The sequence below is a fragment of the Scophthalmus maximus genome, chromosome 8 (assembly GCF_022379125.1).
Source record: "Scophthalmus maximus strain ysfricsl-2021 chromosome 8, ASM2237912v1, whole genome shotgun sequence".
Classification (NCBI taxonomy): Eukaryota; Metazoa; Chordata; class Actinopteri; order Pleuronectiformes; family Scophthalmidae; genus Scophthalmus; species Scophthalmus maximus.
In genome coordinates, this window is record NC_061522.1 from 6,510,482 (window position 1) to 6,523,256 (window position 12,775).

At 39.8% G+C, this 12,775-nt stretch overlaps 1 protein-coding gene across 2 annotated transcripts; it reads left to right on the top strand.

Annotated features, from left to right (window-relative positions):
- Positions 1-283: 283 nt before the first annotated feature.
- tapt1b (transmembrane anterior posterior transformation 1b) lies at positions 284-11,358 on the top strand. 2 transcript variants are annotated; one of them, XM_035637914.2, is made up of 14 exons: positions 284-516; positions 2,756-2,886; positions 2,979-3,097; positions 3,800-3,962; positions 4,068-4,203; positions 4,977-5,074; positions 5,151-5,220; positions 5,422-5,502; positions 5,741-5,850; positions 7,357-7,416; positions 7,576-7,644; positions 7,740-7,816; positions 7,932-8,104; positions 8,686-11,358. In XM_035637914.2, exons 1-14 carry the CDS (start codon positions 339-341, stop codon positions 8,934-8,936), a joined length of 1,716 nt encoding a protein of 571 aa, XP_035493807.1. In that variant the 5' UTR covers positions 284-338; the 3' UTR covers positions 8,937-11,358. The 2 variants fall into 2 exon arrangements, with proteins under 2 accessions (XP_035493807.1, XP_035493806.1); XM_035637913.2 differs by having other exon boundaries at positions 287-516; positions 8,683-11,358.
- Positions 11,359-12,775: the final 1,417 nt, after the last annotated feature.

Here is a 12,775-nt window from a genome sequence, read left to right on the forward strand (position 1 = left end):
TACAGTATGTACCCTGGTGCACTTGTCATCAAGTTTTCATCGCTGTACGTGGAAGACTACAACCAATCATTACCTATACACTATTTTACTTTCATCATTAATGTCATTCATTCCGTTTGAAGCATTTTTGATAGAATATGCTTTTGTTGCATTTTTTCCCCCAAAACAATCAGCCAATAATAATTAAATCGATCAACCTAGCGAGGTATAAAATGTCTCACTGAGCGCTTTGGCGACACCCGCTGGCGAATCGGTGTCACTGTACAGGACGTGATGGCGTCACGACGCGTGACGCATCTCCCAGCCAGCCAGCCGCATCTGAGGACCGCTGGGCGAAGATGGCGGACTCGCTGTCGACGGGTCTGGGAGAGGAGAAAGATAAGGAGACGGGTGACACGGAGCGGGACAGGAAGGCTGCCCACGCCGAGAAGAACACGAAGGGCGACGGCGTCACGGAGACGTTGGGATTCAGCGACAAAAATGGCGGCAGCATGGGCAAGAAACGCAACCTGTCAGGTGAGAGGGAGCTAGCATCGTCCCCACTGTCCCCCCCTCGGGTTGACGGCGCTAAGCAAGCGGCTGAAGTGGGTGTTTGTTTTGTTTTTGTTTTTGTTTTTTAACCCACTGGGCAAAAGAAACCAAACCCCAGCTGGGGTTAGATAACGACCGCTGCACGGCAAGTTTGCTTTAGCACGCAGTTGCCGTTTTTTCCAGTCAGCTGAGACTGTGCAGCTTTCGGGGCGCTGCTCCATGTTGCCAGGTTTGCTCGTCCCGGTATGGAAATTTGAATCTAAACAATATTTTAATCACATTTTGGGGAAATAAATTCCGCCGAATTTGCTATAAACAGATACTAACTGCTGTGTGTCACTGGGTGTATCGACAACTGTCAATCAAAAACCTCAAAGATTGGAAGAAAAAAAAAATGTGTTGATTCTCAGTCAAGTGTTGGCAAATTATAAGGTGACTCGTTTTCTGTGATTTCTCAGCGGATCCATTGACTTTTTTTAATTTGCACTATATACATCAGGGATGATTTATACATGTGAAGTGTGAGTCACCGTAAATCTTAAAGTATGTCGCATCATGTGTGTGTGTGTTCAGATTTGTTTGATTTGTGATTACGACTATTGACACAGCTTGTGGCAACGCAGGTAGATTTTAGGTTTTAGATTGACCCCAGTTTGACTTCCTTTATTGCTGCTGCTACAACACTCGATCAAACAACGGTAACAAAAGTTCTCTTGTGTGTGAACTTGTCCCCTTCAGTATAATCGCTTCTCCCTCTTCCTCTCGCACACAGTAGTATCTCCTCTCCGGGAAAGTCGCCCAATCTGGCAACACTGGCGCTCCTCCAGGTTTGCTCCTGCTGTCGATATGTAGATCTCCACCTCAGCTACTGTCTGTCAGACACTGAGCTGGATTTAAGTAACGTTAGGTGGATCATTAGCCTTTAATTACATAGATTGTGGCGAGCCGCTGTGTAATTTGTCCCAGTTGAATGGAAAATATCCACCAGGTATATATTGTAGAACTTGTTACAATAACTATAAAGTACCTTTACATAAGGAAGTATAATTTTTAGGTTGGACTCATCTTGGGTTTGTACCTTTTATTGTACTTTATACTCTTACGTGACTTAATCACAGAGGGAATACTCCACTACATTTATAAACTTTTCAGATTAAGATTTGAACATTAAGATTTCTGAAAATGTACCATGTTGCAAGTATTTACTAAAAACGTTTTAACATTATCCAGCATGTCCAAAGATTTATTGCTGCGGCTTAAGAAATGTACATGTTTGTTGGTCATACGTAGTATGCCAGAATGTTTGCAGTACATGCAGTTGTAGCAGTGTGTTCTTGTCCTTTGAATATGATTACAAATTTGCACATGATAAAAGACAGCATCCTTATACCTAATTCAAATTCAAATAATTTCTCAATTTTATACTGTCATGTTTTTTTTTTTTTTTTACAGTTTTGTGAATGATTATATCCAGCAAAAACTACCATATATATACTATTCAAAATAGCCATTCCTACCAAAAAGTGTCTATTTGTACGTGATAGCCGATGTATTTATGTTAATAGCAAACAGTTTGACCTCAAGTGCCTTAAAGCTTTGAAAAGGCTTTGTCACACTATCATATAGGCTATATCAAGCTACTGAATATTACATTCTTGAATATTTGGTTATTTTGGAAACTTTGTGGTATTGCACTTTTTACTCCCCGACATTTATCAACTTTTCAGATTAAGATTTTAACATTAAGATTTCTGAAATGTACCATGTTGTATGTGTTGTATTTACTAAAAATGTTTTAACATTATCCAGCATGTCCAGAGCTTTATAGCTGCAGTATAGGACCACCACATAAATAGGATTTTACTATTTTTATGTACGTTTACTCAAGCAGTGTGCACTTAAGTAACATTTTGACTGTGCAAAATGATTAATATCTCATATTCTGACACACAAATTAATTCAATTCCCAGATAACGATACTCTACATATTGTTAATCAATACTCCCATTACTATTTTCTAAATGGGGCCATATCTTTTTAAGTTGCAACGGTAGCAGGTGCCTCTTGTGACGTTTGAGTCTGGGGTTTGTTTGACAACAAGCTCAAGGAAAAGAAAAAGCACAACACTCTCAATCATTTAAGTTAAGGACAGAATTATTGGTTTATTGTATATTGTCACTTCATGTAACTTTGTACTGCCTTGTCTCTGTCCTTTTGTATTTAGACTTGTCTCTGGTCAGATTTATAACTACTGAGCTCACCAGAGGCTACTTCCTGGAACACAATGAGGCGAAATACACGGAGCGCAGAGAGCGTGTCTACACCTGCCTCCGCATCCCCAAGGAGCTGGAGAAGGTAAACGCACAAAACATTCACTCTGGAACATTCAAAATATTTATAAAAATAAATACATAATAATAATAATTTCCCCCTCTTTCTCTTTATAGTTGATGACATTCGGCTTCTTCCTGTGTCTGGATGCCTTTCTCTATGTGTTCACACTGTTGCCCCTCAGAGTGATTCTGGCCCTTTTACGACTCCTCACGTTGCCATGCTGTGGCCTCGGGTAAGTTTTAAATTTTACAGGTGTCAGGTTTGCAGATTTTTCAGTCTTCGGCTATGGCTACACTGATTAGCAGTATTTAGATAATCATTGAAAAAGCGTTTCCTAGGTATAAGCTCTGTTCAAACAATTGACAAATTATGATGTTTTGATTTTTTCATATGTAACAACTACTATTGAATGATTCCTTATTTAAACTATTTTTTTAAATCTACCGACAACTATTTATATAATAAACAGTTTTAAGTGATTTATTAAGCAAGAATCCATTGGTGATTTTCTTGAGTCAATTATCTGTTTAAATAGAATATCTTTGGCCAAATGGTAAAAAAAAAAAGACACCTTGTGTTCTTTAAAAGTGTGATGGCAACACACATTTTTTAAGTTTATAAACCAAACAATAATAATAATAAAAAAACAATAGGGTTCCCAGCACCGCTGGAACCGGGAACCGTGTTGCCTCGAAACGCGGTACCTAGCCCCCTCGGGCTTGGACCCCTAATAAATTGACAACACATTGATAGTGAAAATACATTTTGGTTGCAGCCCTGGACTGGTACAATTTAACAAATCCTTAAAGATTTGATGAACATCTTCTCATGACAGAAACAGACATTGCATTACTGTTTTTGACCTGTAGGGAGCAGTGGAGCTCTCTCTGACTGCATGTGATTTTTGATGTGTGTGTGTGTCTGTGTGTTTTAGTGGCTCCCGGCTGCTCCAGCCAGCCCAGGTGTGTGATGTGCTGAAAGGCTTCATCATGGTGCTGTGTTACTCAATGATGAGCTACGTGGATTACGCCATGATGTACCACCTCATCCGGGGGCAGTCTGTCATCAAATTGTACATCATCTACAACATGCTAGAGGTACACAACCAGATGATGCTTCTTACAGTTCATAATTCTGATCGTCAGCTGCCCACTCACTTCCTTTCGTACCTCTTCTTGTCCTTTCCCGGGCTGTGTTGTCAGGTGGCGGATCGCCTGTTCTCATCATTTGGCCAGGACATCCTGGACGCTCTGTACTGGACAGCCACAGAACCCAAGGAGAAGAAGAGAGCACACATAGGGGTGATTCCTCACTTCCTCATGGCCGTGCTCTACGTCTGTATCCTCACTGAGAAGGACCTGTGGTGGGGTGCTTGCAAGTCCTTGTGGGATTGTTTGCAAGTCCTTGTGGGATTGTTTGCTTCTGTACATGATCTGACAGAAAAAAACACACCTTATAGACAACACAGTTAGTTGTTTATTCAGCCAACATGAAATTCATTTGCAACAATTTTAATAATCAGGTAAATGTTTTTTTCTGAACTTTATTCAAAACATTTAGTATGTTGAGCTTCAACTGGTTTTGAATATGTAAAAAAAAGGAGAGAGAACAGATTAGAGAAAAGGAAAGACATTGGCAGAAACAAAAAAAGGATTTGAATCACAGATGATTAATAAATCACATAGTTATAAATTTAAGGAGGTATCTATATGTGTTTTAACTTGCATACATATACTGTATGTAGTAATGTACAAACTATAACAGACAAGAAAGATTATTATGAATTCTGTTAACTAAAAATACAGAATATGACAAATTGTGTCAGTCTGGTAAAAAAAAATCAGTATACGTGAAAAATGGTCCAATTATTTTCCTAAAAGTGGCAGATGATGCTCTTCTTTTCCTCCTCTGAAGTAGAACATGTCTCTAATCTTTCAGTAATTGTTCCTGCTTCTGCACAGTTTTTGGGTTTTGATGGTTTTCTTAGTCTTCTCTAATTGATTGTCAGACTAGTTGTGCAAATAAGTAGGTGTATATCAGAATAAAAAACAGCACAATCTTTTTAAAGTAGTCCTCAGCGAAAAAAATTTCCTTAACATGTTGGTAACTAGTTCTTCATGCCATCCTCATCATGGTTCAGGCCACAACTCTCAATGTAGCCTTCAACTCCCACAACAAGTCTTTGCTCACCATCATGATGTCAAACAACGTGAGTATAATGCAAACAGCCACATCAACTCTATTAAAAGCAGCATGAGTTTGTTCATGATATTTTTTCATTGCAGTTTGTGGAGATCAAAGGAAGTGTGTTTAAGAAGTTCGAAAAGAACAACCTCTTCCAGATGTCGAACAGTGGTGAGTGAGTGGTCAATGCAATGTAAAAAAAAAAAAGAAGCCCAAAAAGGGCCTCATAAATCAGCATTTTCTTTATTTTTTTCTGTTTTGTTTTTTTGGACTGCCGTTGAACTTGGTGGTTTAGTGCGAGGTGATTTTTTGGAGTCAAACTCTGCTGCTGTAAGTAGGTTAATCCCGGATTGATTTGTTTGTTTCCCTCAGATATAAAGGAGAGGTTCACCAACTACATCCTCCTGCTCATCGTTTGTCTGAGAAACATGGAGCAGTTTTCATGGAACCCTGGTAACTAGCACAGTGCTCTACAGTCCATATACTGAAACCTACACATCTGGTTCATCTATGTATATGACCGATGTGAACTCCACATCACAGGGGTTGGGTCAAATGTCCATCATAGGCTCATATTCGTCTTCTCGGCGTGGTTCGGCATTTATCTTTCCCTGACTCACTAATATTTACATTATTACTAGTATTGCACTGAATATTGACACTGATCAGTTTCTCATGTGTTTTTTTTTAGACCACCTGTGGGTGCTGTTTCCCGATGTAGTCATGGTGATAGCATCAGAGGTTGCCGTGGATGTGGTCAAGCACGCTTTCATCACCAAATTCAATGACATCAGCGCTGATGTGAGTGCTCACACTACAGTACTGCATAGTCTGCTTTCACAATTTATCCATGATGTTGTGGTGTTGTGAGTGTTGTTAGTTGTTTTAAAGACAAATTAAAAAAAATGTAATTCAATGTCCACTATTTTCAGTTGTTTCAAATCACATCTGAAATTGTTCATAATGTAAAAAAAATAATTCTCGCTTTATTTCCTGGCTTTTAGCAACTAACTATTTATTAGCCAGGCATAAGTTAAAATAAGTGTGGATACTCAGAGAAGTCATACATTTTCACCCGAGGTGTACTATTCAACATTTAGGACAATTTCAATGGAAAACTGTTGTTAGGACAGACAGAAGTCTGTGTCCACAGGTTTTCAACACCTGTGTAATATTTGTGTATGAACGAATAGTGGACACCGTCAGTGTTCCAGCAGTATAAGAACCATGTTGATGGGACATTATGAGCCTTAGTAGTCAGTAGACATTTTCCTGAAATCTTCCAGAGGGGCTGAATATGAGAAAGCAATGTTCTGCAAATGTTGCTCCGGACAGTTTCAGGAACTTCTCCTGCCAGCCGCCTAGTAAAATTCCTGGAAAATGCCCAAGTGAGCCCGTGTGAGAATACAACAGGAAAATCTCTAAAACTAAAGCACTGCTTTCCACAGTGAAAAGCAATCAGTCAAGGGAGTTAGTAGCTAGTATTCTTACCTAATAATGACACGGATTAGTTTGTGATTAGTGTTATTAACACTCGGCAAACCATCCACTCATGAAGACTGTGAAATGCAGTTGAAAGTTCAGGAAAAAGCAAGTCAGTGAACCTTGAGTTAGGATAACCTTATCCTACTATTTCAAAGCTCAAGAAGGAAATTTACAAGGCTCAACAGACTGGAATTGATTTCCTCCTCCCTTTTCTGTCCCACTCCACTGACTTAAACTCTGTGTTGTCTGTGTTTCACAAACTAGTGGTTGTTTTTCTCTCTCACTCTCTTTTTCACACCAGTTACTCTGTTACCGACCTTGTTTACCTCCCACCTCCTTCCCCCTTGTGTTCTCGTCCTCTTTGATTTCCTTCAAGGAGTTGTAAACAGGGTTATGTAATGGAAACCAAAGCCTCAGGAAGGGATTAACCCCTTTATCTCCAAACTGTCCATCCTAATCACACAAACCTCACTGACACGTAGTTAGCTTTCAAGCGCATGTGAATCCATGTTAGTTCTCATTTAATCCACGTGTGCACATTTTGTTTTTCGTTTTTACACTTTAACTGATTTTAGCTTTTACTTACTACCCATAAATGTACTCACACATTTATCCACCACACCAACAGACAAATATATTGATAGACTCCAACAGAAAGCGTTACTTTTGAAAAAAACGTTTCATTTGTCACCTGTCATTTTCATTGCTGAGATACTATACCCTCTGCTCATTCCGTGTAAATCTGTAACTACATAATTGTTTGATGTTTAGATTTTACCACTGTGGCTGACTCGTCTTTTGTTTCCCTGTGTCATTTCCCAGGTATACGGTGAATATCGAGCCAGCCTCGCCTTTGACCTTGTCAGCAGTCGACAGAAAAATGTGAGCAGAATAAACTCAAACATCAGCTTTGTCTCCACCAAACTGTAAAACCAATTTCAGACAAACCTTTTAAATTGTGGTCTGATTAATCCATTGATTGAGAAAGTAGAATAAAGCTGTCAAATGATTTGTGAGATAATGTGTCAACTGTGTCCCCAGGCTTACACAGACTACAGCGACTCAGTGTCCAGGAGAATGGGCTTCATCCCTCTTCCTTTAGCTCTGCTGGTCAGTCACTCTTTATGAGGAGCTTTTTCTGTTGACACGGTGTTCATTGTATACAATATAAATCTAACTCTTTATGTTTGTGTTTCTCTTTCCAGTTGATCAGAGTAGTGACCAGCTCAGTGAAAATCCAGGGTTCACTCTCCTTTATGTGTGTGTTGCTGTTTTACTTGGGGTAAATGTCATTTTGGATCACACATGAAGTTTTATAAGTTTTACATTTCTCAGTGTTTTTATTAATACATTTTCCTTTCATCACATAAGTTGTGTGTTTGTGTGTTCGTGAACAGGATGATCACTCTGAAGGTGCTGAACAGCATCGTTCTTCTGGGGACGTCTTGTGTGTTCGTCAAAGAGGCGAAGATGGAAGAAAAGCTCTTCGACCCGCCACCTTCTGTCGTCTCCAGCCGCGTCAACTCCAGAGCTCACCGGACCAAACACGTCCACACGTCACCGCAGCAAGGTAGCACCTAGTGTAAACATAACCGGCAAATATTCGCCAGTTGTCTTTCGGACGCCGATGTCAGTGACATCATGTAGAAATCTTTCACTCGAGTTCAAATATTTCAACTTGAGTGCGTCCTTGGCGTGGCCTGGCATGAGTGAGGCGAAATTTGCGTATATTGACTTTGTATAACCCTAACCCTCACAGCTCTGTCCCATTGTTGCTCCAGTGTCCCCCCCATCTTTGCCACCAACACGTTTCAGCTGTTTTCAACTTTTTAAATCAGATTTCAGTGCTTACATATGATCATATCATATTAATGTTTATAGCAGCCAGTATCAGCTTGCATTGCACTCGCATGACCCGCAGCAACAGTAAAAGCATTGTGACAGTCAGTCCTTTCAGTCTTAGAGGATGGATTACTAGATTTTCTCTGCATAAAGGAAAATAACTTTATAGACTGGGACTGTGATTAAATGATTTTGTAATAATATGGTTGTTCACTTTATCCAATACCTCCAGAAATGGATTCAGTGTTAAGTTATTCCCTAAACTCCTCATCTGCTTAAATTAAACTCTGTCTCTCTTGCGAACAGAAGCCACTGCAGACAAAGGGGGAACACCACTGGCATCAGACAATTCTCAGCCCAACGCCACTGCGGAGACCTCTGCCCCGACACTTCCCAAGAGCGACTCGGACACATTCCTGACGACACCTGACGAAGAGGATGACGACAAAATCATCAACGCCGACACGGGCCTGGAAGGAGACGGACTCAAAAGCAGAACTCCCAAGAAAGACTTGCTAGAGATAGACCGCTTCACCATCTGTGGCAACAGAATAGACTGACCACCGTAGGAACAACCAGTCAGTGTCTTGGGAACGTGGCGAGATTCAGGGATGGGACACGGGTCACGGAGCGCGCTCAGAGCAGACTTCCTCTCGTGCACCTGAACCCTGGAGTATTTATTTATTTATTACTGACAAAACCAGCCAAGGCATCAAGCTGTTACAGACAAGCACCAGAGGCTGCTTCAGATGTTTCCAGCTGGTCCAGTCCATTTCAGGTAGACTCAAAGGATGTAGTCGCAGTCGTCATTGCAACCTGCAGAAATGGACTTTTAATGATAGCAATGCAGAAAAACTCATGTGCACAGCTGAAGCAGAGCAGGTAGAGACATGAAACAAGACCGCACAGGTAAAAGTAGTGTGTGACCGTTGGGACGTGACAGCTGGACTGTGCAAGCGTGTGTTCAAAAGCACAATCGTAACTTACTGCGAGGAGCTGTACGTTACTTTACGTTTTTAAATTTTTTTTTATTTCAAAATATTTTAAAAATTATGATATTTCAAATGAAGTTTTTATGAAAATTCTCAGACCTTCTTCCTAAAAATCGACCACGTTCAGCGGCGGGATGTAGACTCGCCATCACACAAACACATTGATGAAAATCTCAAAGTCGTTTCGCAGACAGACCAACACATTTTCAGCCATTGTTTTATTTTTATTTTTTATTATTGAGTTAATGTGATGAGCCCAGATGTTTAGAAGCTGAAGGTCAACAGGGTGGCAGCGGTGGGCATTGTCTTTGACCAGCATCTTCAGGTTACACAGTTTGGACACAGTTCAAAGTTCTGGGGGTTTTTACGTATATGACATGACATTTGTTTTAATAATGTTACTTTGAAACACTGAGAGAAACAGTGCGTTTGTTAAGGGCCCCAGTGGTATTTTGACATGATCTCCAAGCCAGACAGGTTTAGCATGTATGCTCATCACTCAAGCATGCAGCCTCAGATAATCACTGCATCAACATAGTCATATAGCAAATTTTTATATTGGAAACTGTGAATTGCTGAAATGTCTTGGTGAAGTGCGACTGTGTGTGCTTGGTCTCATTTCACATTCATGGTGTGTGACACCAGCGTCGACTTAACATGTTTTCTAGTTTTTTCACCATTATCTTCACGGTGAAATAGAAAAAAAAAATGTCAAGGGGTACGGTATCCGTTCCCAAGGCTAAGACACAGCTGTGAGTGTGAGCTGTCAGATCTAAATGACAGGAATCATCATGAATAGCTTTGTCATCTCATGAAAGCAGGGAACCCAGCTATTTTTCTTGAATTTTAGGTAAAAATCAGGTTTGACTCCTAAAGGTTTCTGCTGTTGTTTGGTGTGGTTGGCTGGTGGTCTTGAGTTTTTGGAAGAAGTTCTCTGCAAAACCCCACGTACTAAACAGTCTTAACTGTAAATGCTGTGGAGTCTGAAGGAGCTGTTTCATCAAGTGTGTGTATCGAACAAATCTGCTCTCGAGTCCTGGACTGAAGTTGAGTTCAACCAAGCTCTGTTTTTTTTTACTCATGTAATATCAGTACATGCAAGCAAAAGTGCTAAACGTTTGTTGTTGTCTCTTTGAAAAAATAAATGGTGATCTACTGTCAAAGGTGATCTTTGAAAAAGTCAGAAGACTTAATAAGAGTTTAGCGACATTTCTTATTGGTCTGATGATATGTCTGGAATCACCAGGCTTATCAAACAAGCTGAGTTCCAAGCTCTAAAATATCCTCAATTTGCTCAATTTGTAGGGATTTATTATCAGATTTACACTCTTCTACACTCGTCTATGTTGCCATGATACAAAGTTTGTATACAAAATAACGTATAATTGTATTTTTCATGCAAAACAAGTAAGAAGTTAATGAATTTCAAGTAACAACTTGGGAAATTAATCATAAAGGTCTTACACAGTGTGAAGTCCTAGTGTCGGATCAAAACCTCTTGACTGAGGAGCAAACAAACCCTTTACCAAAACACATTATTCATTGAGTGCAAGTGATAGGACAGTCTATGGATTGTTTTGTTTTTTTAAGATTTGTTCGTGACTATGAGTATATAAACTCAGAGCAGGAGAAAATATTGTTAATGTGCCACCAGGCACGTATTGTTCAGACAAACTGAGGCTTGGCTCAGTTGTGACTTCAAATCTACTGGTTGTACATGAGAGGCACAAACCTGAGGTACAACCTCACAACGGGAGGATGGTCAAAACAGTCAAATAGATGCATATATGCAAATGAAGGATAGTGTGTGTGTGTATCATGATAGTGTGAAGTGTGCGTGTTTGTATGTCAGAGAGAGATTGCAGTGCATGAATGGTTCTCACTACCTACTGTATAAAATAGATATTTGATGTTTTTTTTTATTTTTAATGTACTGTGTAAAGCATCTCCTTAAATGGCAGAAGGAGAATAAAACACAATTTTTTTGTAACCCTTTCTTTCGCTCTGTGTGTGTGCGCGTGCGTGTGTGCGCGTGCGTGTGTGTACGCAGAGGAATAGTGGCGAGTGTTTCAGTGAAAGGAGTCACTTCAGGCTCTGTTCACAGGGCAAACACTGCCGTCCACTGTTCCCCTTCAATGGGCATTTTGAAAGGGGGGGGGTATCTGTCATCACACATTCTCACATACACACACGGGGAGGGGGCCATTTTTCTGAAGGTCCAACTCTGATCAATTATCGGCTTCTGGATACATGACTTGCATTTCCCTCATTATGTAGGTCTGAATCACGTTTTACAGCGGTGGAGTCGTGTAAAGGGAGTGTGAGACGGGATGAAGGGGAGCGCTGACATATCGCCGACTTCAAAGCTCTTTTTCCCAAGACTTACACAACTTAATCAGACTGTTAGTTTTTAAACTGAACTTTGGGTTTTCCCTTGTGGTGAACTCGAACCCTCTTCTGCTTGCCAAATATGTCACTGGCCTTGACGCATCTATCTGATCCACCTCAGGAGTGAAGGTCAGCTGCTCGGGGAGCGGAATATAGAGTCAATGACCTGCGTCACATGCACACAGACCCACGGTGATCGTGAAGTCCCACTGTCTTGTAAACAGACGCTATATTTGACTGTTCTTATGAACAGGCAGAGTAGAGGACACAGTAAAAATAAGTGTGTGTATATATGTGTGGCTGTTAAAATATACAATTATAGGTAGGCCGGTGTAGTTTCACTTTGCTCCCATGAAAAAGCAACTTCAGCAGTAGTAGTAATTTATGCACAAGAAGTTAGATTTTCTTTTCATCTATCCACGCAATGTTTTAGACATGATTAGAAAAAGAAAGACAACATGTGAAGTCACTTATTTAAATTCATCTAAATTCAATGCAAAAATTAATATTACTATTTCATCAGTGTTTTTTTCTTCTTTGACAGGTCAACTTGTTTGCCATGAGAAGATGTTGCCTTTGCTTTGGCAAAAATGTACATGTAGTAGGTGTAAAAGTACTGTACTACAGAACAAATCTGAATTAACGTAATTGTCTTTTCATCTGATGCTGCTTCATAATTCTGCTGCATTTTAAAGGAAAAAATTCAACTTTTTACTTATCTGATTGGAATTTCCATTTAAGACATATGCATTTATGAAATGTGATGCAATGCCCTGTTGTAAATTATACAAGCCAACTATTTTCAACAGAAAATGATCACCACTTGTTTTTTGTTAAATAACTGAGCAGTTAATGTTTCAAGCAAAATGCCTATGTTCTTCATATTATCCTGATAAAAGATTAACATTTTATGTATTTTTTGTTATTTAGTCAAAAGACATGTGACATATGATTTGTCATCTTGGGGTTCAGCAAAAAAAAAAATATATATATATATATATATAATTTAGCTGCAGCCC

Bases quoted from the DNA above. Each gene is read 5' to 3' on its own strand.
- tapt1b (XM_035637913.2), top strand. From the start codon at position 339: ATGGCGGACTCGCTGTCGACGGGTCTGGGAGAGGAGAAAGATAAGGAG. The intron at 5,851-7,356 runs GTGAGTGCTCAC...GTCATTTCCCAG, and splicing joins TCAATGACATCAGCGCTGAT to GTATACGGTGAATATCGAGC. The intron at 7,817-7,931 runs GTAAATGTCATT...GTTCGTGAACAG, and splicing joins GTGTTGCTGTTTTACTTGGG to GATGATCACTCTGAAGGTGC.